Here is a 25,986-nt window from a genome sequence, read left to right as displayed (position 1 = left end):
GTTTATTTATTTGAGAGGCAGAGAGAGCAAGTGGGGGAGGAGCAGAGAGAGAGGGACAGAGAGCCCCAAGCAGGCTCACAGAGCCCTATGCAAGACTCTAATGAATTGTGAGATCATGACCTGAGCCGAAACCAAGAGTTGGATGCTTCACTGCATGAGCCACCCAGGCATCCCATAGGTGCCTAGATAATTTTTAAGACAGAATGTTGAAACACTGATAACTAAGTGTAATTCTAGTTCGTATATTTTTGCTTCTTATTTGCATAGGCTACAAAGAGGCTCTATTTTTGAGCCTGCCCATGACCATGGTCATTTCTGCCACAGTGAGAAGTTATATAAGTATGTGGCTGAGTAATTCTGGGATAGGTGTGTTCATGAAATCTGCTAAATCCACTAACATGAAAGAAATTCACAATTATTCACCCTGTAGTTTTCACAATAAAATACAAGTGATTTTGCTTAAAAGTTATAACTAACATACATGAGTGAGAGTCCACTAGGAGTTTCAAGATGACGTGGGTTTTTTGTTTCTTTGTTTAAAACAGAATGTTTCTGTTATGGAGTAAAATGGCATGTTGGTTCAGAATATAACAGACAAATTTGAAGGACAAAACCTGAATGCACACAGAATGCTATGGGAGGTTTGCAAAAAGAGAATCTGAAAAGGAACAAAATTAAAAAAAATTTTTTTTCCAAATCTGGTTCAGTTCTAATAAGTTTGTTCACAAGAATTTCAAAGAGCTCCTGGACCCTTCAGAATCAAATATTAGTGTTGGAAGACCTAGCCTCAGCATTCAGACAACGAAATAAAAGGCATCCAAATTGGCACAAAAGAAGTCAAACCTTCACTCTTCACAGAGGACGTGATACTCTACACGGAAAACCCAAAAGTTTCCACCAAAAAACTGTTAGAGCTGCTAGAGGAATTCAGGAAAGTCGCAGGATATAAAATCAATGTATGGAAATCGGATGCATTTCTATACACCAGTAATGAGGCGGCAGAAAGAGAAACGAGGAATTGATCCCATTTATACACTGCTCCAAAAACCTTAATATACTTAGGAATAAACCTAACCAAAGAGGTAAAAGATGTGTACGCTGAAAACTATAGAAAGCTTATGAAAGAAATTGAAGAAGACACAAAGAAATGGAAAAACATTCCATGCTCAAGGATTGGAAGAACAAATATTGCTAAAACGTTGATACTACTGAAAGCAATCTACACATTCAATGCAACATTATCAACATAACACCAGCATTCTGGGGTGCCTGGGTGGCTCAGTCAATCAAGTGTCTGACTTTGGCTCAGGTCATGATCTCATGGTCCGTGAGTTCAAGCCCCATGTCAGGCTCTGTGCTGACAGCTCGGAGCCTGGAGCCTGTTTCAGAGTCTATGTCTCCCTCACTCTCTGCACCTCCCCTGCTGCACTCTGTATCTGTCTGTCTCTGTCTCTCTCTTTCACCCTCTCTCTTTGTCTCAAAAATAAATAAACTCTAAAAAAATATTTTTAAGGGGCACCTGGGTGGTTCAGTTGATAAAGCGTCCAACTTCACCTCAGGTCATAATCTCACAGTCCAGGAGTTCAAGTCTCATGTCAGGCTCTGTGCTGACAGCTTAGAGCCTGAATCCGGCTTCATAGTCTGTATCTCCCTTTCTCTCTGCCCCTCCCCCACTTGTGCTCTGCCTCTGTCCCTCTCAAAAACAAATGAATATTAAAATAGTAAAAAGTTAAAGAAATAAAATTAAAAAAAAAAATAACACCAGCATTCTTCCCAGAGCCTGAACAAACAATCCTACAATTTGTATGGAACCATAAAAGACACCAAATGGCTAAAGTAATGCTGAAAAAGAAAAACCAGGGGCACCTGGGTGGCTCAGTCGGTTAAGCATCCAACTTCGGCTCTGGTCATGATCTCACAGTTTGTAGGTTTGAGCCCCGCGTTGGGCTCTGTGCTGACAGCTCAGAGCCTGGAGCCTGTTTCAGATTCTGTGTCTCCTCCTCTCTCTGCCCCTCCCCTGCTCATGCTGTCTCGCTCTGTCTCTCAATAATAAGTAAACGTTAAAAAAACATTTAAAAAAAAGAAAAGAAAAGAAAACCAAAGCTGGAGGCATCACAATCCCAGACTTTAAACTATATTACAAAGCTGCAATCATCAAGACCGTATGGTACTGGCAGAGAAACAGACATAGATCAATGGAAAAGAATGGAGAACCCAGAAATGGACCCACAAACATATGGCCAACTAATCTTCGACAAAGCAGGAAAGAATATCCAGTAGAAAAAAGACAGTCTCTTTAGCAAATGGTACTGGGAAAACTAGACAGAAACATGCAGAAGAATGAAAATAGACCACTTTCTTACACCAGACAAAAAAATAAATTCAAAATGGATGAAAGACCTAAATGTGAAGCAGAAAACCATCAAAATCCTAGAGGAGAAAATGGGCTGTAACCTCTTTGACCTTGGCCACAGCAATTTCTTATTTGACATGTCGCCAGAGGCAAGGGAAATAAAAGCAAAAATGAACTATTGGTACCTCATCAAGAGAAAAAGCTTCTGCACAGCAAAGGAAACAATCAACAAAACTAAAAAGCAACTGATGGGATGGGAGAAGATATTTGCAAACGACGTATCAGATAAAGGGTTAGTATCCAAAATTTATAAAGAACTTATCACACTCAACACCTAAAAAACAATCCAGTGAAGAAATGGGCAGAAGACATAAACAGACACCTTTCCAAAGAAGACATCCAGATGGCTAACAGACATATGAAAAGATGCTCATCATCACTCATCATCAGGGAAATACAAGTCAACACCACAATGAGATACCACCTCACACCTGTCAGAATGGCTAACATGAACAACTCAGGCAACAACGGGTGTTGGTGAGGATGTGGAGAAAGGGGAACCCTTTTACACTATCGGTGGGAATGCAAACTGGTGCAGCCACTCTGGAAAACAGCATGGAGGTTCCTCAAAAAATTAAAAATAGAACTACCCTACAAGCCAGCAATTGCACTACTAGGTATTTATCCAAGGGCTACAGGTATGCTGTTTCGAAGGGGCACATGCACCCCAATGTTTATAGCAGCGCTATCAACAATAGCCAAAGTATGAAAAGAGCCCAAATGTCCATCAACTGATGGATTAAGAAGATGTAGTGTGTATATATACGTACATATATACACACACACACAATGGAATGCTACTGGGTGATGAAAAAGAATGAAGTGTTACCAATGGTAAGATTCCAATGTGGATGGAACTAGAATGTATTATGCTAAGCAAAGTCAGTAAGAAAAAGACAAATATCATATGATTTCACTCATATGAGGAATTTAAGAAACAAAACAGATGAACAAAGGGGAAGGGAAGGAAAAATAAGATAAAAACAGAGAGAGAGGAACACTTTAAGAGACTCTTAAATACAGAAAACTGAGAGTTGATGGAAGGGGGGTGGGTAGGGGGATGGGTTAAATGGGTGACAGGCATTACGAAGGGCACTTTTTGGGAGGAGCACTAGCTGTCATATGTATGAGATGAATCACTGGGTTCTACTCCTGAAGCCAAGACTACACTGTATGTTAACTAACTTCAGAATAAAAAATAAAAAATAAATTAAGAAAACACAAATATTATATTGAAGCAATCACAGAATTTAGTTTGTTCTCTGTGAAAAAGGCTAAGTTTCCTTACAGCGTTTGTCACATCTTCTTTTTTAAAGTTTATTTATTTATTTTGAGAGAGAGAGAGAGAGAGAGAGAGAGTGAGTGAGTAGGGGAAGAGCAGAGAGAGAGGGGGAGAGACAGAGAATCCCAAGCAGGCTCCACGCTGTCAGCACAGTCCCCACCACAGGGCTTATAACTCATGAACTGTGAGATGACGACCTGAGCCAAAAACAAGTGCTGGACGCTTCACCAACAGAGCCACCCAAGTGCCCCAGTGTTAGTTCTTCATAAGTGGTTGTCAAAGATGACCCTTCACCTGTATTAGCTTCCTATGGTGGCTGCAAACAATGCACATTGATTCTCTTCTAGGTCATAAATCTGAAATCGGTTTCACCAGGCTAAAAGCAAGGTGTGAACAGGGCTGCATGACCTTTGAAAGTTCCAAGGTAGAATCCATTTCCTTGCCTTCTCCAGCTTCTAGAGCTGAATTCTTTGCATTTCTTTATTCATGACTTCTTCCTCCATCTTCAAAGCCAGCCATACAGCATCTCGTTTCAGTGGTCACATTGCCTTTTGCTTATGTATTAAAATTTCCCTTTGCTTCCCTTATATAAGGGCACTCCAATTTCTCGGGCCAACCACAATTATCCAGGATAATCTTCCCACCTCAATATCTGTAACTTAAATCTAAAAGTCCCATCTGCAAGAGAGAAAGTAACATCCCCACATTCTAGGGATTAGGACCTGAGTATTTGAGAAAGCCTTATTTCACCCTACCATATTACTCTATACATACTTTGCCCAAGTAGCAGATTCCGTATCTCACCAGAATATTCCTTTGTTCTGACTTCAACATGCTTGTGAGTATTCTCTTCAAAATAATAATAGCTCTGCATTTCTGAAGTTTTAAGGACTTGTCTACATTTACTTAAATGTTGTCTTGACACTGAATTAGTAGACAGCCAAGCTACAACCATTCACGTTCTCAGGCTCTCATGATTCTACCTTAAGCATGCAAACGTCTAGGCAACTTTTGAGTTTAGCATTCCCAAAATAGAATCTAAAATGAAGACTGAAAGAAAATAATACTTTGCATTATCTTTTGCACTTAAAACTGTCTTTGGTTTTAAACTGATTTCTCACAGGGTCCCCAGAAAGTCATAAAGATTTTTCACTTTATAAAAAAAAAGAGAAGTGCTAGAAATGATTGGATTTACCGCACACGTTACTACTGATGAGTTGCACAGAAAATTCTCAAATCAAAACAAGTACTTGGACTTCTCTTTGTTCAATATTAACAGAGAAAATATTAATGTAAGTGTTTAAAATCTTATATATTGTACGGGAAGTCTCTAGAGATTTGTCAATGGTCTCACTATCCATGAGATGTTTCTGATTATCAGAGTCCTGGTGGGGTTTTCTCCAGTGATTTAGGCAACAACACTATAGTATTATCAGACATCATTTATTACTTTTAAATATTTGGTTGCAATCTTCCTTATAAAATTTCAATCTAGCATCTTCTAGGCCAGTGCTTTTCAACTGAGGATGCACATCAGACCTACCTATTATAATGGTTATGTTTTACGTGTCAATTTTGCTAGGCTATGGTGCCGACTCTTCTGGCCAAATACAAGTCTAGGTGTTGCTGTGAAGATACTTTTTAAATGAGTTTAACATCTACAATCAGTTGACTATAAGGAAAGGAAATTACCATCACACAATCAGTTGAAAGTCTAAAGAACAAAAACTGAGATTTCTTGGCAAAGAATTTGGCCACACTGTAACATAGAAATCTGGCCAGAGTTCCCAGCCTGCTGGACTGCCTTACAGAATTAGGACTTGTTAGATCAGATAACCACATGAACCAATCACATGTATATGTACACACATGCAGAGATATAGATATAGATAGATATAGATAGATATAGATATAGATATAGATATAGATATAGATATAGATATAGATATAGATATAGATATAGATATATCCTACTGGTTCAGTTTTTTTTTTTCTGGAGAACTCTAATGCACCAAGGGGATTTTATTAAACTCCATAAGTCTAGAACCGATTCCATACTTTTTTGAAAAAGGGTAACATCATTATGCTTACAGACACTGAGTCAAAAACTCTTTTCTGCCTTTTCTTTTACATATGACAGAAAAAGGTAATTTCACCTGTAGTTGCACTTTTGTTGTTATACCCTCCCACAAGAGTTTTACTTATGAGGATTATCACCAAGTTGATCTCAGCCATAAGTATCTGTCTCCTCCAGTTTGTTATTTTGATTTACACTGATGCTTCCCTGAAGGCCTTATAAGCCATCTACAGCCCAGAAATTTTGCCTTCAGCAACTAAGGATGGTCTCAGAACCATAAAAAAGGACAGTAACTTAGACACCTCAAGAATAAACTCTTAAGCACAGGCTTCCGATGTCATCACATAATCACCTTTAAGACCATGTCAGTGGACAGAGAATCTCAAAAACACCTTATTTGAGGGGGTGGGTTCATGACACAACTATTACAATGCCCAGTGGAAGAGGACCTGGATTTGCAAATTCAAAGGCCTGAACCATAAAATCAGTCCTTGATCCTAACCCTTTCTGAAATAAATACAAGTAAAAGTTCTTGAGAGTTGTTGCTCGTGCTTACCCAGAGATCCAATAAACCCCGACATCTCTGTATCCAAGAGAGTAGCTTCTTTATCCCAGAGGAGAGTATTACACACTTTGTCTCTTGAGGCTCATCTCTCAGCCTATAGTAGCACAGGAGCCCCAACAACAGGTACGAGAACAGGACTGGCATACTCACTGTTCTGCCCATTGGCCATGTGACGTTTGGAGAGTTGAGGGTCAGCTCTGGGCCAGAGTGGCCTCAGCTGTAAAATGGACACCCTAAAAAATAATTCCTGTCCTCTGTGCCCCACTTACCCACTGTCAGTACAGACTTCTGTTGGGAAAAGCTCAGACTGGTAATTGTACACCTTGAGCAGACCTCTGCAACAATTTTGTCCAACCTCCTCATTTTATAGCTGTGGAAGCTGATGCGCCCCCAAGGAAACCACACCCGTGGGAGACCAGAACCTGACTTTCCTCCCTCTTCTGGCACTCTGCTGTCCCAGTATGTCATGAAAGCTCTCTCCTCCACAGTCGAGTTGGTGAATTCCTTTCATCCTATGTGGCAGAACCCGAGCGTCCCACAACGACACTACCTGACCTGCCTCCTTGCCGCCAACCGGTTTCCTTTCGATTTTGTTTAAAAAGATGCAGTGGAGAGAGATTTTCCCCACAGCGATTTCAAAACCCTAAATACATGACGTACCAGTCTTCTGTTTTCATGAAGGACTCTGAAGCAGAAACACTACATGAAACATCAAATACAGGTCCTATTCGAGGCCTTTCCTAGATTTGAAACCATACTCCTTAAAGAATAAGGTAAAATAAATTCACTCTTACAGTGCTATTCAAATGTGATTTAGGGACTGATGTAGATCATTAAATTATGTTACTGATCAGCTACGACCGGTTCGGAAATGGTCGGCCTTTAGCGACCTTTACGGCAATCGTGGGTTTTGCCACAACATTTGAGTGGACTCTTCTTGTTGAACAGAGTACATACTAGTTCAGATGTTGCTGAATTCGAGTGAAGAGTCAAAGGTAAACTCCATTCTAGTCCTAGTAAAATAGGACCACATATCAGTTCACAATCTATCTGAACAACAGAAAATACTGGCCCCATACCAAAGACAACTGTGAGGAGCACTGTGCTGTTCTAATCTATTGAAGGAGAGAACTTTACCCTTCAGAAAACTGGTGTTAGGATGGTGAGGATAACGAACTCAAGCAACTTTAAGAGACGGGATGGTACTGTCAAGGAGTGACGTGGGTCATACATGAGATACAACGGCGAAGGGTGAGCACTGTGGCAAACCAGAGAGGCCCAGTAGTCACGGGACAGCAGCCAGACATCTTCATGTGACAATAAACACGTGTGTGCAGACATGTTGACTTCACCCGAGAAGCCAGTGACTGAGGTTTTTATGTTAAAAATTCTTTATTTTAAATGCTGGCAGCTGATTAATTTTCCTGTAAATACATCACTGTAGGCCTAATGATCCCATCTGCTACCTGCATTCTGGCCACATCCTGTAGGATGTCAGATTGAGGAACTAAGGGAGCCTGGGCCTTCAACCGTCTCTGTTCCCAAAGGCTGTTCTCAGTGGGAGCCCAGCCTAATCCCCATGCCTTGTGCTCATGCCAACCCCGAGCCCACACAACCTTCCAGATTCCCCCAGACTCAACTCTTGGGCTCATCTCTTCTCACACATTATGTTTTCTGCTGTGCTGACCCGTGTCTGACCTCAGCCTATCCTCATACACCTTTGGATCCCAGACCTAGTTTGGCAGCTACACACCCCCCAGCCCCGGACCCCACTCACTCTGGTTTTAGTTTCCCATTCCCAACAGGGCACTGGTCATCAACGGTGTCCTCCCTCCAGGGCCCAAGCTAGAGCTGATCCTCCCTCACCATCCTCCACCTCCTACTTTTTTGAAATGCACAAAGGGCCTAAACTTGGTGGCTCATTCTTTCCCAGGAGCAGTGATTCCCCCTCTCCACCTGCCTCCCCTGAGTGGAGGATTCCTGTGTACGTGTAGGAGGGGGATTTGGCAGGGGCTGCATTTACACCCATCCTGTACTGGCCCTGGCCCCCATGTTTCCTGTGAAATCCACAAGCATAGCTGAAGCACAGTTCTTTTTTTTAAATTTATTATTTATCGAGAGAGAGAATGAATGAATGAATGAATGAATATATGAATGAATCCCAAGCAGGCTCCATGCTGTTAGCACAAAGCCCAACATGGGGCTCCGTCCCAAGAACCATGAGATTATGACCTGAGCTAAAACCAAGAGTCAGCCGCTTAACTGGTTCAGTCACCCAGGCTCCCCTGAAGTACAATTCTTAAAGGGATGGCAGTATTGCTCTGCCTGCTTGTCCCATGCCCCTGTGACCACAGAGGGCTTGCCAACACAGGGTCATTAAACCTTCAAATTCCACTTTGGACACCAGACAGTGTGAAGGAGCCCAGGAAGTCTGGCTCCCTACAGGTGTCACAGAGACCATTAGTGTGGATTACTGCATGGACTGTAAAGTGACCACCTGACCACACAGGTCTGCTAACCCAACATGGTTTATCCACCTACTCTCACCTCTCTGGCCTTAATGTTTATTTTCGAGAGAGAGAGAGACAGAGAGAGAGAGAGAGAGCAAGCAAGCAAGAGAGGGGCAGAGAGAGAGGGAGACACAGAATCCGAAGCAGGGTCCAGGTTCTCAGCTGTGGGCACAGAGCTGGATGTGTGGCTCAAAACCACGAACCGTGAGACCATGACCTGAGCCAAAGTTGGACGCTTAACAGACTGAGCCCCTGAGGTGCTCCTCTCTGGCCTTTATAAATTCCTTTGCTGGGCCTTCTGGTGAAGTACCCAGGGGACTACTTTGTGCTAAAACAAGCCAAAGCCAGGAGCCAAATCAACTGCTTCTAAAAATCAGACAGCTTTTTAACCAACATATCAAAATCTTAGCACACTGACTGATTCCCTTGCATGATCCACCCTGGAGGCAGTCCCTGTTGGCTGAAGGACACTGAAATATGAGAAACCATGCCCTGGTCACAAAGAAACTCAACTTCAGGGATGAGGGGGCAATGTGGGTGCTATCCTATAACCAGGTGAAGGCGAATCTCCACCTGCAACTGTGAGACAGAGAGAGAGAGAGAGAGAGACAGAGAGAGAGACAGAGAGAGAGATACCTGCTTGCTACTCAAATGAACACAGGGGTAACAGTTGAGCTTGGCTAAGGCAAAGAGGGCTTCCTGGCTCTCTACAGTAAATCACAACTTGGAAAGGCAGACATCTTGACAGTGAGGTTTCTGTAACTGTTTGGTTGAATGGCATTGTGGAGCAAGAAAAGTTTGTTGGATTTGTACGAGCACATATTCAAATCAGCTCTAAACACAACCCTGACACTATTATTGTCAGGACACTCCTATGAAGTAGGACACCATACTTTAAAAGATGGTGGCAGGAAGCAGAGAGAGGGTGAGTCTCCAGGCAGAGGGGAGCAGAGAGGAAACCAGGCTGAGGCCTGTCTGGTTCCTGGGTGTACCTCTGGCTGCTTCCTCTGCGTGGCACTCTGTCTCTCCCCAAGGTTCAGCAGGCTGCGGTCTCAGCCAGTGGCCCAGGCCCCCGGCCATCGCGTGAGATCCAGGCCAGGGGCACCTGGTGAAGCACGCCTAAGCATGTGGCCTACAGAAAGGGAGAGACGTGCAGCTACGCACTCAGGGTGCACCCTGTGCCAGGCACTGTGCTATGGGCCAGTTGACAGGCATGCAGTGACTTAATCTTGGCAAAAATCCAAAGATGGGGGAACCCTTATTATCCCCATTTCACACGTGAAAGTGCTTTTTAGAGGCAACAGAGGAGTGTCCCACATCACATGGCCACAAAGTGGTGAACTGGGATGGCCAACCCAGCTCCTCTGATCCCTTTGTCGACGCTGCCTAGGCAACTTCTGACCAGCAGTCTATGACGGTCCAGGGGGCTGCAGGGGGCAGGGGGCTGTGCTTGACCACATGATGAACAGGAGAAAAAAAAATTTAAGTATTTAAAAAAAATTTTTTTTATGTTTATTTTTGAGACAGAGAGAGACAGAGCATGAACGGGGGAGGGGAAGAGAGAGAGGGAGACACAGAATCGGAAGCAGGCTCCAGGCTCTGAGACATCAGCCCAGAGCCTGACACGGGGCTCGAACTCAAAGACCGCAAGATCATGACCTGAGCTGAAGTCGGAGGCTTAACTGACTGAGACAACCAGGTGCCTCTAATTATATTGCAATTTAGAAAAACTCTCCAGTGGACTACTTGGCCAACTCTACTTTCTCTCCCTGAGGCCAAGATCTGCTGAGGCCATATTCATCGGTGTTTGCTCAGTGGGCACAGAATCAGAGAGATGGTTATAGACTGAATGCTGAATAGGGTCTGGTTCTGATGGACTTTATGTCCTTACCCTGTCAAGAATGGATACTTCTATTGTTCTAAACCTCATTTACATGGTGTGGCGGACACAGCTGCCTACTCAGTATCCATTCCTCCCCTCCTATTTTAAGAAAACACAATTTTGTTCTGGGTGGCAATGGGCCTATGTTCCCAAACTTTGCTGATTATAAAAACCACCTGGAATGTTTGTTTAAAAAACAAAATAGAAATAAAATAAAAAGACATATCTTGGGTTCCCATCCCAGACTCAGCAAATGGTAATTTGTATATTTTTCACACGCTTCCTGCCCCAGGTGACTCTAATAATCGTCAGGGAAATTTGAGGAATATTGGTCTCAGCCAATGGGGGCAATCATTCCTATGCTCAACTTTCCTAGCATTTTTGGCACCTAGGTGACCATGTGACCAATTCTGGTCAATGAGACCTGAATAAAGTCTATTAGGGAGGTTTGGGGGAAAGCTCTACCTACTATTGAAAGGAGAAATATACTCGCCCTTCTGCCTTCACCCCTTCCTCCTGCCTTGAATGCAGCTATAATAGTTGGCACTACAGTAGCAGCCCAAGGGAAAGCCAAAACAATCACAGGGATATCAACTTTACTGTTGTGAGCAGCTGAAATAATGCCAGCAACTGCCTCCTTCTAATTTCTTGTTAGATAAGCAAAATAGACCCCAGCTTGTTTAACCCTATAGTCAAGTGTTTGTCCCTTGCACCAAATGCATTCCTAATCATATGATGGACACTATCAACGGATCATCTTTGATCATCTCTGTACCTCATGCTGTCAAAGCTCTCTTAAACTCACATTATGCACAATGCCTTTCAGCAAGCCATCTCACTTCTCATGACATTTTCTTGCTAACCACGTCTCATATCGCTCTTGTTCATTGCAACAATCTCAATCCTGCTACCCTTCTCCCTTCACCCATACACAAAACCCCTCATCACTTTTTAATTAAGATGAATCACCTATTAACTCATCATGACGACTTAGAAGAACCCCCCCCCCTTGGCCAATGTTGATTTCTCATGGTTTACTCATGGCTTTTCCCTAAAATGAAAATGGTAAATAGTATACAATATCAACTCTTTTTGAGGTCAGTCTGCACCCTTGCCTTTGGCCACTTCCACTCAACAAACCAAATTACACGCCTTTACCCAAGCACATATCCTAGCTAAAGGTAAAAGCATAAATATCTATACTGATAGTCAATATGCCTTTGGAGTAGCCTACGATGTTGAATGTTATGGAAACAATAGGATTTCCTTCTAGCAGAGACAAAATTAAAAATGGTCCTTATGTCCAAAATTTATTTGATGCTATACTCCTTCCAGAACCTCTGGCTGTTATTAAAGTCCCTGGCCATTCTAAGTCTGACTCTCTGGAAGCCAAAGGAAACCACCTTGCTGATGTCTCTGCAAAAACCCCATTCTTATGGGATCCATAGACCAAACCTCTGTCATGTTCCAGAAAACTGTTTCCTCTAGTGACAACCCAAGAGAATTAACTAGGGCAATACAACAAATGGCCTTTGAAAAGGAAAAATAAAATTGGGAATCTAAAGGCTATCGGTGTCAGCCAAATACTTCAATAAGTCTATACTCCCTGGCCAGTTCTACAGCTGTGTTTTGCCATGTTACCATCCTCAGCCTTCAGGACTGGTCAAACATACAAATGTTTGAGTTGAGTAACTAAAACTCAATTAGCTAAATCAGTTGAGAGCTTCCAAATACCCTGGCCAAAAGCACTATCATCGGTTCTTATCTACTCTATTTGGGATACATAAATTTTGGTCTAGTGAAATAATTACAGAGTGGCCAATGCACTTGGACCTGACTTCTTTGGACCTACAACTAATAGAGGGAGAGATGTACTGCAGTTTTACAAAGACCTGATAAAGTCTATAGAAAATAATCATGGCACGCTCCTGGGAGATGAAGATATCAAATATCACACCTTACAGTCTGGAGATTCATCTATTAGAAAAGGTATCTCTAAGGAGACTGCCTTCAATGTCACTGGAAAGGCCCCTACCAGGTGTTAATAACTAACCTCTGAGCAGCCAAATTTCAAGGAATACTCTTGAATTTATGTGTCTCATCTGAAAAAGAAAAAAAAAAAGCCCCCAAATCTGAATGGACTGGCACACCATCTGGTGACCGAACACTGAAAATGTCAAGAACTGAAGCAGACGGCATCAGAAGTAGACAGTATGCACAAGATGCACGGACCAGGCCCGTATAACTTTCTTTTCTCTTCTTACTCTATGTTTAATCATGTCATTCCGGCCTTCCATTGTTTTTTTTCCTGAGCTTCCCTATTATCCTTTATGTTAGCTTTAATAAATCCTTTTAGCTCCACCTTACAAAAACTCTATGCTTCTGCTAAAGTTACTGATTTCTGGATTTGTGTAAGAGTAAACAATACTCATGATGAGCCTGAACTGGTGGTCTGGGCACTATCTTTAGAAGGATGGCAAAACCTACCTGGCAAAGGTGTAGGATTTTCCTTTGGTACCTTTGAAACCACACGTCTTCCCTTCTGGAAAACTGGCACAAAATATTATGGTTTTCCATTGGGTATCCTCTACTCATAAGGGGATACTCTCATTCAGGTCTGGACTCTTATCCCAAATCTTTTGCTGTTTCAAAAACAATGACAGGAATAGCAGAACTCTAGGATATCTCCCAGTCAATATTTATAACTATACTATTTTATGTGACCCAGATGAACATGAATGCACTCCTTGTTGGAATCCAGAAGAGTATATCATCTTCCCTATTAAGTTACCTCTATGGTAGGGCAATAAAAATGCAGTAAGATGGGAAAATGGGAAGCTAATGTGCTCCTACTCAATGGTAATTCATTGGGAATTGACCAAAAATCTGGTAAAAGATGGAAACTTAATTCAACTTACTATTTCCCTAGAGATCTTCCAGATCCCAACCAAAATCTTATTATACTAGATCAGCTCATTTGTTAACTTCAGGTCTATAGAAATTTAAGGTGCTCATGTAACCATCCCCATAATGCTAGTAAAACAGATTATCATGTGCTCTGTATAAATGATTATTTCTGATCCTGAGATCTTTTCTTTCATACCAGGGAAAAGAATGTGGGCAAAAGGACCCAATTATGCCTTATCCTTAGAAGACATTGGGTATTTCTTTTTATGTGGAAGAAACATAGTCTACACCTACCCTCAATTGGAAGGGATTGCTGCCTTACCCTTGATACCAAAATCAGAGAAACTCCTCCCTCTACTGCTTATATACCTAATGTAGGATCTTTCTCTTATCAACTTTAAAGGGTATGTCAGAACTGGAAAGGTTATAATTACTGCTGGATGCCTACATATGACCCTACAGTGGACAGAAAAGGTTTTGGCATGATTTCTCCAGAGACTTTCGTCCTTGGGTTGAAGTAGCAAAATTAAAAAAAAACAAAACAAAACAATTCACAATCTTTCTACAGTCATGCCCACCACTTTTAATGCTTCTGTCCAAGCTTTTGAATATAGCAACAGACCCAAATGGATACCCTTGCGGAAGTAATTCTACAAAACCACAGGGCCCTAAGCCTCCTCATTACTCAGCAGGGGAAACCTGTGTCCTACTTGGAGAAGAATGTTGTCTTTATGTCAGTAAGTCAGGGAAAATAACACAAGAACTAAAAATAATGAAGGACATTATCAAGCTGCTAGCCGAAGCTGGCCAACCTCCCGGAACTCAGGACATTTTAGATCTATTAAACATAGGTAGTTGGGGAAACTGAGAAGTGCATTTCAATCGCTGTCATTGGGCTTTTTGTCCTCAGTTTAATCTTTTTAATTAAATTTGTACTGTTTTTGTATTAATAAGAAAATGTCTTCTTCCCAAATGTATGTACAAAATACAATTCTTTTCCTTTCAAAAAGCTTTTCCTGAAACTCAAATGACCATAGAAACTAAACCATTCACCGTAAAGGGACAGAATAGAGATTGCTTCCTTTTTCAATCCTCTTATTGTTCAAATGAGGCCACTGAAATTCCCTACCATTTCCTTCCTCCGTGGGACGAGACACCTGAAGATGGGGTCCTCCTCAGCTCTGTGAGGAAAAACAATGGGGGATGGTCCTCAGCTCCATGGGAAAAGCCCCCTGAGGGCAACTCTCCTCAGTTCCATACAATCCACCCATAAAGAACTATACTGTTGACAAAGGGTAACAAATACACCTGAAGGACATAACTGATCAGTAACATCTTCTGTGAAAGATCTTGACCAAACAGGGGAAATGTGAAAAAACTTCAACTGAAAACAGTCAGAGGATAAAAGTGGAGAATCTCACGCATGTGCCCTAAGGCAAACAAAATTAAGGACTGACAGACTGCTTTCCCGTAAATGCCTGGTTTACGAAACAAACAAAAAATTGGTAATATTGGAATTTTCCTAAATGATAGAGAAGTCATCAGGGGTTGCTTCATATCAGCCTTGGAAAGTTCTGTTTATGGTTTCCAGAGGCATGAACAAGAGAGGACCCAGGTCACCTGGTCTTGCAAAATTATGCCTTATCTGAGGCACCTCAGGTGAGCTTTGTTTGTATGGCTGGACTGGTTTTGTCTGCCTGGGTAATTTTTAACGCTGGTCTCTACTTGTTCTGATTTTAACAGATTCCAAGTGAACTCTCCCCTCTTTACATTCCCTGCCCAGAAATACAGCCTACTCGGGCAGACTTGCCTGTCGCTTGCTATAGTTTGTGTGTCCCAAATTATAGTTCCTTGGCTATTCCCAAATAAACTTTTATGATTTTGAGCTTGCCCCTTTAGGTCAACAAAGACAATCTTCATTTTCTAAACCCTGAGGAAAAATACTGGATCTACCTGTAAAAATCAAATAGGCCATCACCACATCTGGTTTCTTGCTGTGTCCCTGTCACACAGAGAACCAACGAACTGGGAAAAGGGTATAGTGGCACGTAGAGGACTCACCGTGGTCAATGCCCGTTCTAGGTATAAGTCTTTAGAGAAAGGATGCTGCTAAATTTATTGAGTACCTACTGTCCATCTGGAGCTATGGGGGGCTACACATAAATGTTAATTTACCAAGGTTCAAAACCTCAACTTAAGGGCCTGATATGTCTTAAGAATCATAGTCACACTGAGGTAACCTAAATAAGGGAGACAGCTGTGATATGCAAATACCCTGTGACCCAGCCATAAATTAAGCCATTTTACCATCTAGCCTAGAATACAGGCAGAAAGAAGTTAATGCTTAAGGAAGTAAAATTAGTAAGTGATTTATTTTTTAAAATTTCAATTTCAGTGTTACCGTAAGTACGTATTTTTCAGCTTATTAAGGCTTTTAACTCATTTTTGTTTATATAGTAAAATTTACCAGAAACCTGGTTTTCATTTACCTATAATATTAATATTTGGGAGGAGTTATTTCCCCTCCGCATATCAAAGTTTTTCACTTGTGTCTTAGGCGTGTAGAGGTTTTCTTAAAATCTGGTTCAACCTGGGGCGCCCAGGTGGCTCAGTTGGTTAAGTGTCCAACTTCGGCTCAGGTCATGATTTCACCGTCTGAGGGTTCGAGCCCCGCCCGCGTTGGGCTCTGTGCTGACAGCTCAGAGCCTGGAGCCTGCTTCAGATTCTGTCTCTCTCCCTCTCTCTGCCCCTTCCATGCTCATGCTGTTTCTCTGTCTCTCAATAATAAATAAATGTTAAAAAAAAATTTAAATCTGGCTCAACCAAAACCTGCCCTCAATTTGATAATGTGAGAATAGTCCAAAGGTTAGATAACTGTGTTCATTTAAATGCTGAGATACGTATTACAACTTTAAGAAGATAACAGAGTGCTCTTGAATCCATCATTTATCACAAAGTTCTTACAACCAAGGGTCTCAGCTGGTTTAGAACTATCACTGAATGACAGAGGCAAAATCCAAAGAGGCCCAGATTCTGGCAGGTGTTATTTTCAGCCCGCAGCAAGCTGTATTTTTCCAAAATGGTCATAGCAATGAATTTCTAGAACTCTACCATTCTCCATCGAGAACCAAAGTTTCCTCCCCTCCCCTCCCCTTCCTTGGGACTTCGATGGGATGCCTGTCTGCTTCAACAAAGAAAACATAGTTGAAGTAATGTCACATGACTCCCAAGGGTGGAATCACAAAAAGTGATACTCTTTCACCTGCCCTTTCTCACTCCCAGGACACTGACCTTGAAAGCAGCCACCATGCTGTGAGGAGGCCCAAACTAGCCCACATGGATAGATGAAATGGACAAGATCTGAGGCTCTCAGCAACAGCCAGCATCAACCATAAGTAATGTGAGTGAATGAGCCTTCGATGGATTCTAGCCCCTCATCTTTGAGCCACCCTAACTAATGTACAGTGGAGCACAGGTGAGCCCTTCTGGGCCCTGTGCAAATTGCAGAGTCATAAGCAAAATAAACACTTATTATTTTAACTAAGTTTTGAGCTTAGTAATTGGAACACAGACTCAGAATTTAATGCACATGCATGTGCATTCACCTGAATTTCACCTGAAACAAAATAAACTTTGTGTTTTACCTCCCACTTTGATCACCAAATGCAGGCAGAAATTAAAAATATATATATACATACATCTTCCAATAGTTATGTGCTGCTGCAGGGTGCTTATATACAGCTGCAGAGTCAGCTGGGGAGCAGAGCCCAGGAAAGCCTGGATCACTGATGCTCGGCTGAATGCAGATCGGTGGGTGAAGAGCTTGCCCTCTGCCTGGCCCACTTCTTTCTCGATTTCTTCTGAGAAGCCATTTTTGGGCATCTGTCGCTTCTTGGTGATGCTGACATAAGGCTCTTCAATGTGGCTTGATTGACAATAGATGCAGAAGACTTCAAAACACCTGGAAACAAATCATCAAGTCACGATAATCAGAGACAGACAGGATTCTGTCTTTTCTCAGCTACCCTGCTGAGATTCTCAAGGCTTTGACTTGGCTACTCTGAAGGATATCCCCTTCTCTAGAATCATCCACTCCAAGGAGTTCTAAGCAAGCAGGCAGTCCTCTTGTGGCCCTCCAGCAGGTCAACTGGAAATGAGTGTGAACCTAACTGAGAGATGACACCAAAGGCCAGTGAGGCAAGGAAACCAAGTAGGAAATGGGCTCCAGAGCCAGAGAAGAATGTTCTATTTTCCTTCATGACCCTTACTAGCTGTGCAGCCCTGGGCAATTCCTTTAACCCTTGAATCCTTCCTCTCAATTATAAAGGGAGAGAGAGGGGGAAGAGGTAATACTTACTTTGCCACACTATTACGGAAACAATACAGTATATGGGCATGTATGTTTGTGTATGTGTGTGTATATACATATATGTATATGTGTGTGTGTATATGTATGTATATTTCCACATCCAGTAGATGCCCCTTATTGCCTCCGTTAAGGCAGTAGCTATGGTTGGGAGACCCCCTAGCAGAAAGCTGCTTGCCATCTAGCACTTCCCTAAAAGACTGCAATATACTACCTAGCTCTCTGCTCTCATAAACCTTTATGGGACATGACTAAAGTCAATCATTCCTGGAGGTCTGTCCCCCTTAATTACGGAATAAGTACTTACTTAGTTATGGAATAAGCCTGCCCTAGGGATGGAGCCTTAAAAAGTCACCCTTCTAGACTGAGTACCTGGCTTCTAAGATTAGATTTTCCCCTCTAGGTAATGATATGGATACCAATCTGATGTGTGATTTATTTCGAAGTGCGCACACACGCGCACACACACGCGTGTGCGCAAATGGATTGATGACTCGATCGAAGAATGGATGGATGTGTGAAGCAAAATTTAACTGTAGAACCTAGGTGGTGAGTACTTGAGTGTTCACGGTACAATGCTTTCAAGTTGTCTTCTGTATATTTGAAAATCTTCATAATAAAATGCTAAGGAAAATGGGTTTTTCTCAGGAATAAGAAAAATGCTTGTGGCCTTAGGTTTAAAAATTGCTAAAGGATGTTTTTTTCTCCAAACACGCATTTCTATAACCACCTTATAATGCTGCCGAAAGATTTTATGGCTTCATTTATTTTACTGAATGCTGTTAACTTTGTACTCTCACCCGAGGCAACTATGGCAACAAGAACATGTTTATAATTTTAAATAATAAAACTTGACGTAAGAAAGGAAGTGCAAGAGCCTCTCTGGTGAGTATGAAGTACACATATTTTATGACCATTACCTTTGTTCATTTGTTCCTGGGATAAAGAAGGTGCACAGCTGTTTGTTTGGGGGGGGAGAGGGGGAAGAGGGAGACAGAGAGAGAGGGGGAGAGAGAGAGAGAGGGGGAGAGGGAGAGAGAGGGGGAGAAGCGGAGAGAGGGGGAGAGAGGGGGGGAGAGAGGGGGGGAGAGAGGGGGGGAGAGAGGGGGGGAGAGAGGGGGGGAGAGAGGGGGGGAGAGAGGGGGGGAGAGAGGGGGGGAGAGAGGGGGGAGAGGGGGGAGAGAGGGGGGAGAGAGGGGGGAGAGAGGGGGACAGAGAGGGGGGGAGAGAGGGGGACAGAGAGGGGGGGAGAGAGGGGGACAGAGAGGGGGAGAGAGGGGGGGAGAGAGGGGGGAGAGAGAGGGGGGAGAGAGGGGGGAGAGAGGGGGGGAGAGAGGGGGGAGAGAGGGGGGAGAGAGGGGGGAGAGAGGGGGGAGAGAGGGGGGGAGAGAGAGGGGGGAGAGAGGGGGGAGAGAGGGGGGGAGAGAGGGGGGGAGGGGGGAGGGGAGGGGGGAGAGAGGGGGAGAGAGAGGGGGAGAGAGGGAGGGGGGTAGAGGGAGAGAGGGGGGTAGAGGGAGAGAGGGGGGTAGAGGGAGAGAGGGGGGTAGAGGGAGAGAGGGGGGTAGAGGGAGAGAGAGGGGGAGAGGGAGAGAGGGATGAAGGAGCAGGGGAAGCAGGTTTGTCTGCTACATTTTGTCCAATGGGGTCACCGGCACCTTAATATAATACATAAAAACAGGTAAAATGGCCTGGGCCAATTTGTTCAACTGAAAATAATGAGATTCAGGTTATGAGTTCAAGTCCAGATAATCTAACTGAATTTTCTCTGGACAAAACCTCCAATCTATGAGAACTGTTTGAGGCCTAGCAACTTCACACAACAAGGAGAAGACAGAATAAACTGACCATCATCTTAATTCTCAAATATACTCTGCTAGTGCTGTGGGGAATGCAAAGACAGCTGGGGTACCCCTGCCTCATTCCGACGTGTTCACAATCTAAATGGAAAATGGCACATATATTAATAAGGATAATAATGTATACAACTAATATTTATATAGCACTTTCAGTTTATAAAATATTTCTCATAAATTAACTCAGAAAGCCTAATGCAAGAATTTGAATCATAGCATTATTTGTAATGGCAGTTCTGGGAATACTCTAAGGGTCCCCAAATAAAATAATTCAATAAGTCATAATACATGTATTCAATGAAGTATTACCCAGTCCTTAAAATTGATGGTATAGACATACATGTACTAATGCATAAAAATGTTTACTATATTTGATAAGTGAAAGGAGTAAATTAGCATGGAATATATATAGAAAATTCCATTTTTTATAAAAAGAAAATTACATATATAAAAAATATATATAAATCACACATACACATACACACTAGAGTGCTTAAACTGGCTCATACTGACCCAACAAACTGTTAAGTGGTTAGGAATCATGTGAGCCTGTTGTTAAAAACTGGTAGCTTGAGGGCTGGCTGGGTGGCTCAGTCGGTTAAGCATCCAACTTCAGCTCAGGTCACGATCTCACGGTTTGTGGGTTTGAGCCCCACGTCGGGCTCTGTGCTGACAGCTTGGAGCCTGGAGCCTGCTTCGGATTCTTTGTCTCCCTCTCTCTCTCTGCCCCTTCCCTGCTCACACTCTCCCTCTCAAAATATAAATAAACATTAAAAAAGAAAACCAGTAGCTTGAAATAGGCCATGATGGGAATATTTACATCACAGAAATCAGCAAGCACTGCAATTCAGGGCTTTTCCCCCCAAGAAAGAGTTTGCCAGCTTACCACTATAAAAATATTAGTAAGTACATACAGGAAAATGTTAAAAATTGTTCTCTTTAGGCAAATTAGAGGGTTTTTGTAAATTGTGCTTATCTGTTTTCTGCTCTTCTGTCTTTTAAACAACGAATATGTTTCACCTGAAAAAAATCAAGCTTAGCATTTTTAAACACTAAACAACCAACCAAACACCAGCACATGTTAAGAGGTGAATGAATGAAAATGAAGGTTCAGAGGAGAAAGCAATTCTCTTGATGTTGAGGGTGCTGTTTTAAACAGAAAGCAGGTGCAGAATTGTTGACAAACTGAAACCTTAGTGTATCCATTGGTAGACAACAGAAAGTCCCAGAATGGCTAATCACAGAGGTGGCCCTGAAGCCCAGATGGACACCCTCACAACCCACTGTATTTCCCAATCACTACATTTATCTTAGCACAGACTTTTTTTTTTTTTTAACACATAGTAAGTGTTTGATAAATTTGTATATGATGCTGAGACTTCACTACTTGCCACTACCTGGTTAAGAAAACTGATAAGAAACAAACTACCATTCTTCTTGGAACTCTGCAAGGCTCATCTAATCACTCCAAAAAGAAATTGTTTTTTTGCTTGAGAGATGGTCTAAATACAGCTGTAAATTAAGTATTTTCATCGAAATTGTTCAAGGTTGCTTTTCAGTATCATATAGACCAAGGGTTGGCAAACATTTTCTGTAAAGTATTTACAAAGAGTAAATATTTTAGGCTTTGCAGGCCACAGTCTGTATTGCAACGACTCAACTCTGCCACCGTGGTGCAAAAGTGGCCATACACAATATGTTAAATGAATGGGCACGGTTGTGTTCCAATAAAACTTTATTTACAAAAAGAGACAGTAGGGGGATTTGGCCTGTGAGGCATAGTCTGCCGGCCATAATGTCGATAATCAGTAGGCGGATCCATTTTTTTCACTTTATCCCATTTTCAGGCATCACAGTGGAAGGAGTTTATTCCTTAGCTGAAACCATGCTTGTTCGTGTCTGCGCAAATAACCTGTGGTACTGGAGACCCCCTAAAGCAGTTAATAAAAAACACGTTTTCAAAAGAAATACTATCATTTCCTACACACCACGTTATTTCCTACACGTACATGCTCTATGACGTGACACAAGAATCAAACTGGGTAAACAGAAAGTGCCATGTGACCTTTGAAAAGCCACTTGCATGATCTCCCTGAGCCTCAATGTCTCAACTGTAACAAAAAAGATAATGACAATTAAGTCACAGGGTTTTACAGTGGATGGAGTTATATACTGTATGTAAAAGCACTTTGCAAACAAAAAAAAGTTCTTCAAAATTAGACTATTATTTTATAAAGTCTTGTGAAAGCTTATTACAGAAAGAAATACTATGGTGAATCATTTTGCAATGTTCTATACAAAATTACTGGAAATTCACAGCTTTCATTTTTATAAACCCAGATTTTCATGTACCATTTTCCCCTCATTTTACCAGTAAACAAAAATGGAGAAAAACTGCTTGCACTTGAAACTTGTTTATATTTATTCCTTCTCCCAATAATTTTATAAAATTAACATAATTGTAAAAGAATGATAAATTCTGTTGTTGTTATGAAGTCCCCCCCCCTTTGGTTTTCCAGAATATCTATTTATCATTCACAAAAGACTGCCCTTAAAATAAAAAAAGAAATTCAAGATACTGTTCACTGCTCATATCATTCAAACCCAGCCTTAATAAGGAAACAACCAGACAAACTGCAACTACAGTTTTAAATAGAAGACTGATAAATGAACTATGGTCCTCTCCTAGTGCTTCTCTAAAGGAAAGAAGGAGCGGGGCCTAGTTTTTAGTCTTCAGCCCATGATCATTACAGTGCAACGTGGGAATGAATGAACTCAAAAACATCTCACCTGAAAAGAACCTGAGTTTGTCTAGTTAGTACCTAACCAAAAATAAACTGAGCTAATTTTTCCAAAAGCAACTTCAAAGTATTACTAAGTCAAATCAGTAAAGATGGTAAAGAAACATACCATGACTTTCCTTTGTCTCTGGGGGAAATAATTTTGATCTTTAAGTAAAGCTGACATCTTGGAGTTATAAAAGAATCAAACTGTCAGCAGGAAAAACTCCCAATAAGATATTAAGTCATGCTAATATACAACCGCAAATTGCTTTTCACATAATCTGGAAGCTAAGAGGGTTGGAACCACATTTTGTGTATCTCAGCTCTAGGATCATGCGTCCAAGATCTCCTTGAAATAAATCAGCAGCATTAGAATGAGAGAGTCCTTGCTGATAGGAGGTTGTCTGTTGCTTTATTTTCTGTTTTATTTTATTTTTCCCCCAAGAGGATAATGACTCATTTAGAATTTTCTGTCAACAGAGGTCTTTTTATGGTGTTGCAACTTTTTATATAGCTGAGAAGTTATCTCTTCAAAGCACCAAACTTTTTTTAAATAAAGTTGAAATATTTTTACTATAAAACCTGAAAAATGTAGAGAAGTATAAAATAAATGAAAAAAAAATGATGCACTTTTCTATATTTTTCAGGAGAAAATTAAAACCACCCATAAATGCATCATCCAGAAATTACCACTCTCTGCAACCTGGTATATTTCCTGGAGCTCAAGTTTACATGTGCCATCCTATTTTTATACATATTATGTCATTAGCTTTGTCTTGGATCACTCTTCGTATTCAGAAATATTTTAAATGGCAGTAATGGTAGAGATCACTCACCCGGATAGCTATTTAGGTTGTGCGTTTTTTAATTTTGCCAAGATGACCAAACTTACTTAATTTAAGATGGAAGTTACTGGTAAAACGTACTCCACAATCTTCTGCTTTCTTTCACAGAGAGCAGGGAACATAATTAACCAAGCTCCATTTCTAAGAAGCCTTGTGAATGTGGCCTGGGGTGTCATTTTCCTCATCTATAAAATGGGAACAGTGACATCTACTTCAAGGTGAGGATTCAATGTACTGAGGGATATGAGTACCTACCAAACCACTCAGCACAAGGAGCCCTGAGAAACATCAGTCCCCCTTTATCTGTCACTTCATTTAAACGTGAGCAGTGAGTTTTCTTTTTCCAGGTGAGGTTAATAAATGATGAGTGCCTTGCCCCAAATCAGATCCCATTGATTTTACTGAGCAGGATTATAGTCAGGATGCTGTAGCCTACTTGGCCAGAGACGACTAATTCCTCACTAAATGGCTCCAAACGGCACGACTTTAAAAATTCTCCTCTCTCTCTCTCTGTCCCCTTTCCCACCACCCCGCAACCCTTCTCTTGCTCTTAGATGGCAGTAGCAACGCCTTAGTCCTGCTTATGTACCGGTTTCTCTTCCCTTCTAGGATTCTGTGGCTTCTGGAAGCTGGGAAACTTGTTAACCAAGTTTGTCCTGATTGTTTGTGAACCCCAAGTCAGTATCGTTGAGTGTCGGTGGGGATAGCTGTATTTAATACGAGGTGCGAAGTTTTATAATAGGGCTCTCTGAAATCTATCTTGCCACTGGACTTTTTTTTTTGTCTATGTGTGTGTTGGGGGTGGGGTGGGGGTGGGGAGAATAGTGCCTGGTAGGAAAGGTTCCTGGCTAGCTGAATTTTCTGGTAGCTGAGCTGTGGCCTTTCTAGCTTTTCCAATTCCTTTATCACCTGTGTCTAAATTCAGTCTTAGAAACTGCTTTCTAATCCAGATAAAAATCCTTTGTTTTGCGTTTCCTACAGGGTTGAAAGCCGTCAAAACAACACATTTTAAACTCTCTTCATGGTCCTTAGATCTGCCAGAGTCTACCTCATTACCATGCAGTCTACTTGCTCTGTGTTAATAAAAATTAATTTCCAGAAATGTCACTAATAGTTTTTCTTAACGCACTGCAACTTTGTCTTCATGACACACTATGTTCCAGCTTCAACGACTGTGTTTTAAGTTAGGCAAGGCCGGAAGGCATGTCTTCAACCCTGTGCGTTTCTACACCAAGAGAACGATGCGTGGATTTCTAGAACTCGGTATGAGAAGTAGATTAATATTTGCAAAGTGCTCAGAACAGTGCCCGGCACACAGTAAACTCCACGTGTTTGGCAAATTAAAGAATCTGCACACGCTTTTTGCTCTAAAGGCGATTTGGCCCACACACTTCTCAAGGGTTTGTCACGACACAAGCCAATCCTGCCAGAGCCCACCCGACCCCAGAGAAGGCTTGCATTTCATGAGGTCCAACCACATGCAATTGCCATTTCTGTTGGTCAAGTGCAGTTGAATATTGGCAATGCCCTAGGCGAGAACCTAACAGGAACGCGGTCCGCCCCAGCTTTATTCCCACTCTCCCCGGATCCCGTCGCATTCGCGTGACTGGAACTGTGGGGCCCAGAAGCAGGGCGGGCCGACCTGGGCCCGGCGCCGGGTCCAGCCACCCGCTCCTCCCGGAAGGCCGCCCCCTCCGCCAGGGCAGTGGGGGAGGGGGCCGGGGACCCGCACGCACCTGAAGAGCGGCCCGAGTTGCAGCAGGTGCAGCAGCAGCACCAGCGGGCGGTCGCGGCTGAAGTCGCGGTGCACGAAGAGGAGCGTGAGCTGCACGAGTGCGCAGGGCAGCAGCGAGAAAAGCAGCGTCAGCGCCTGCCACATGCCGTCCCCGCCCGAGCGATAGGTGCTGCTCAGGTACAGCGCCGCCGTCGTCTCGGCCACGAACAGGAACACGGACGCCAGCACGGAGCCCGGGAATTTCATCTCCGCGCGTCAGCGGCGCGCACCGGCAGCGGACGCAGTAGCGGCGGCGGCGGTTGCCCGAGGGGCTCCGGACATATGCCCGGCCCCGAACTCTCCCGCGCTCCGCGCAGCCCGCCGAGGGCACGGGGCTGGCCCAGAGGCCGGGGCGCTGGAGCTGCGCCTGGGGGCGACGGGCCGGGCCGGGGTGGGGCGGGGAGCGCGGCCCCGCTGAGACACGCCCACGCGCACGGTGCGCCGCCCGCGCGTCGCGGTGCCCGCTGCGTCTCTGCGGCGACCGACCTCAGGCTAGCCGCGAACTCGCGTCCCAAGACCGCTGTTGCCGCAGCCCCAACGGCTGCGGCGGGCCCAGCTGGCCCCGCGCTCAGCCTCTGGGTCCTAGAGCCCTTGTCCCCAGCTCTGGATCGCATCCCTTTGAAAAACTGCAACCAATGGGGCCCAGATGCCTTTACATCCCAGTCTCTATTTTGCGGGCCTGGGGAACGCCTAATTCCTCAAAGGACCAGCGTTTCCGGTCACTTAAAA

At 43.0% G+C, this 25,986-nt stretch overlaps 1 protein-coding gene across 1 annotated transcript in view; it reads right to left on the bottom strand.

Moving 5' to 3' along the window:
• Positions 1 to 25,614, bottom strand: part of XK (X-linked Kx blood group) — a 63,218-nt gene extending 37,604 nt beyond the window's left edge. Inside the window, exons 1-2 of the mRNA XM_023249534.2 lie at positions 25,220 to 25,614; positions 17,335 to 17,597 (exon numbers count right to left, since the gene is read on the bottom strand). Of these exons, the coding sequence (XP_023105302.1) occupies positions 17,335 to 17,597; positions 25,220 to 25,464 (508 nt within the window). The 5' untranslated portion in view covers positions 25,465 to 25,614. The remainder of the gene's footprint in view (positions 1 to 17,334; positions 17,598 to 25,219) is intronic.
• Positions 25,615 to 25,986: the final 372 nt, after the last annotated feature.

The sequence above is a fragment of the Felis catus genome, chromosome X (assembly GCF_018350175.1).
Source record: "Felis catus isolate Fca126 chromosome X, F.catus_Fca126_mat1.0, whole genome shotgun sequence".
NCBI classification, from domain to species: Eukaryota; Metazoa; Chordata; class Mammalia; order Carnivora; family Felidae; genus Felis; species Felis catus.
This window is presented reverse-complemented; position numbering and strand designations above follow the sequence as displayed.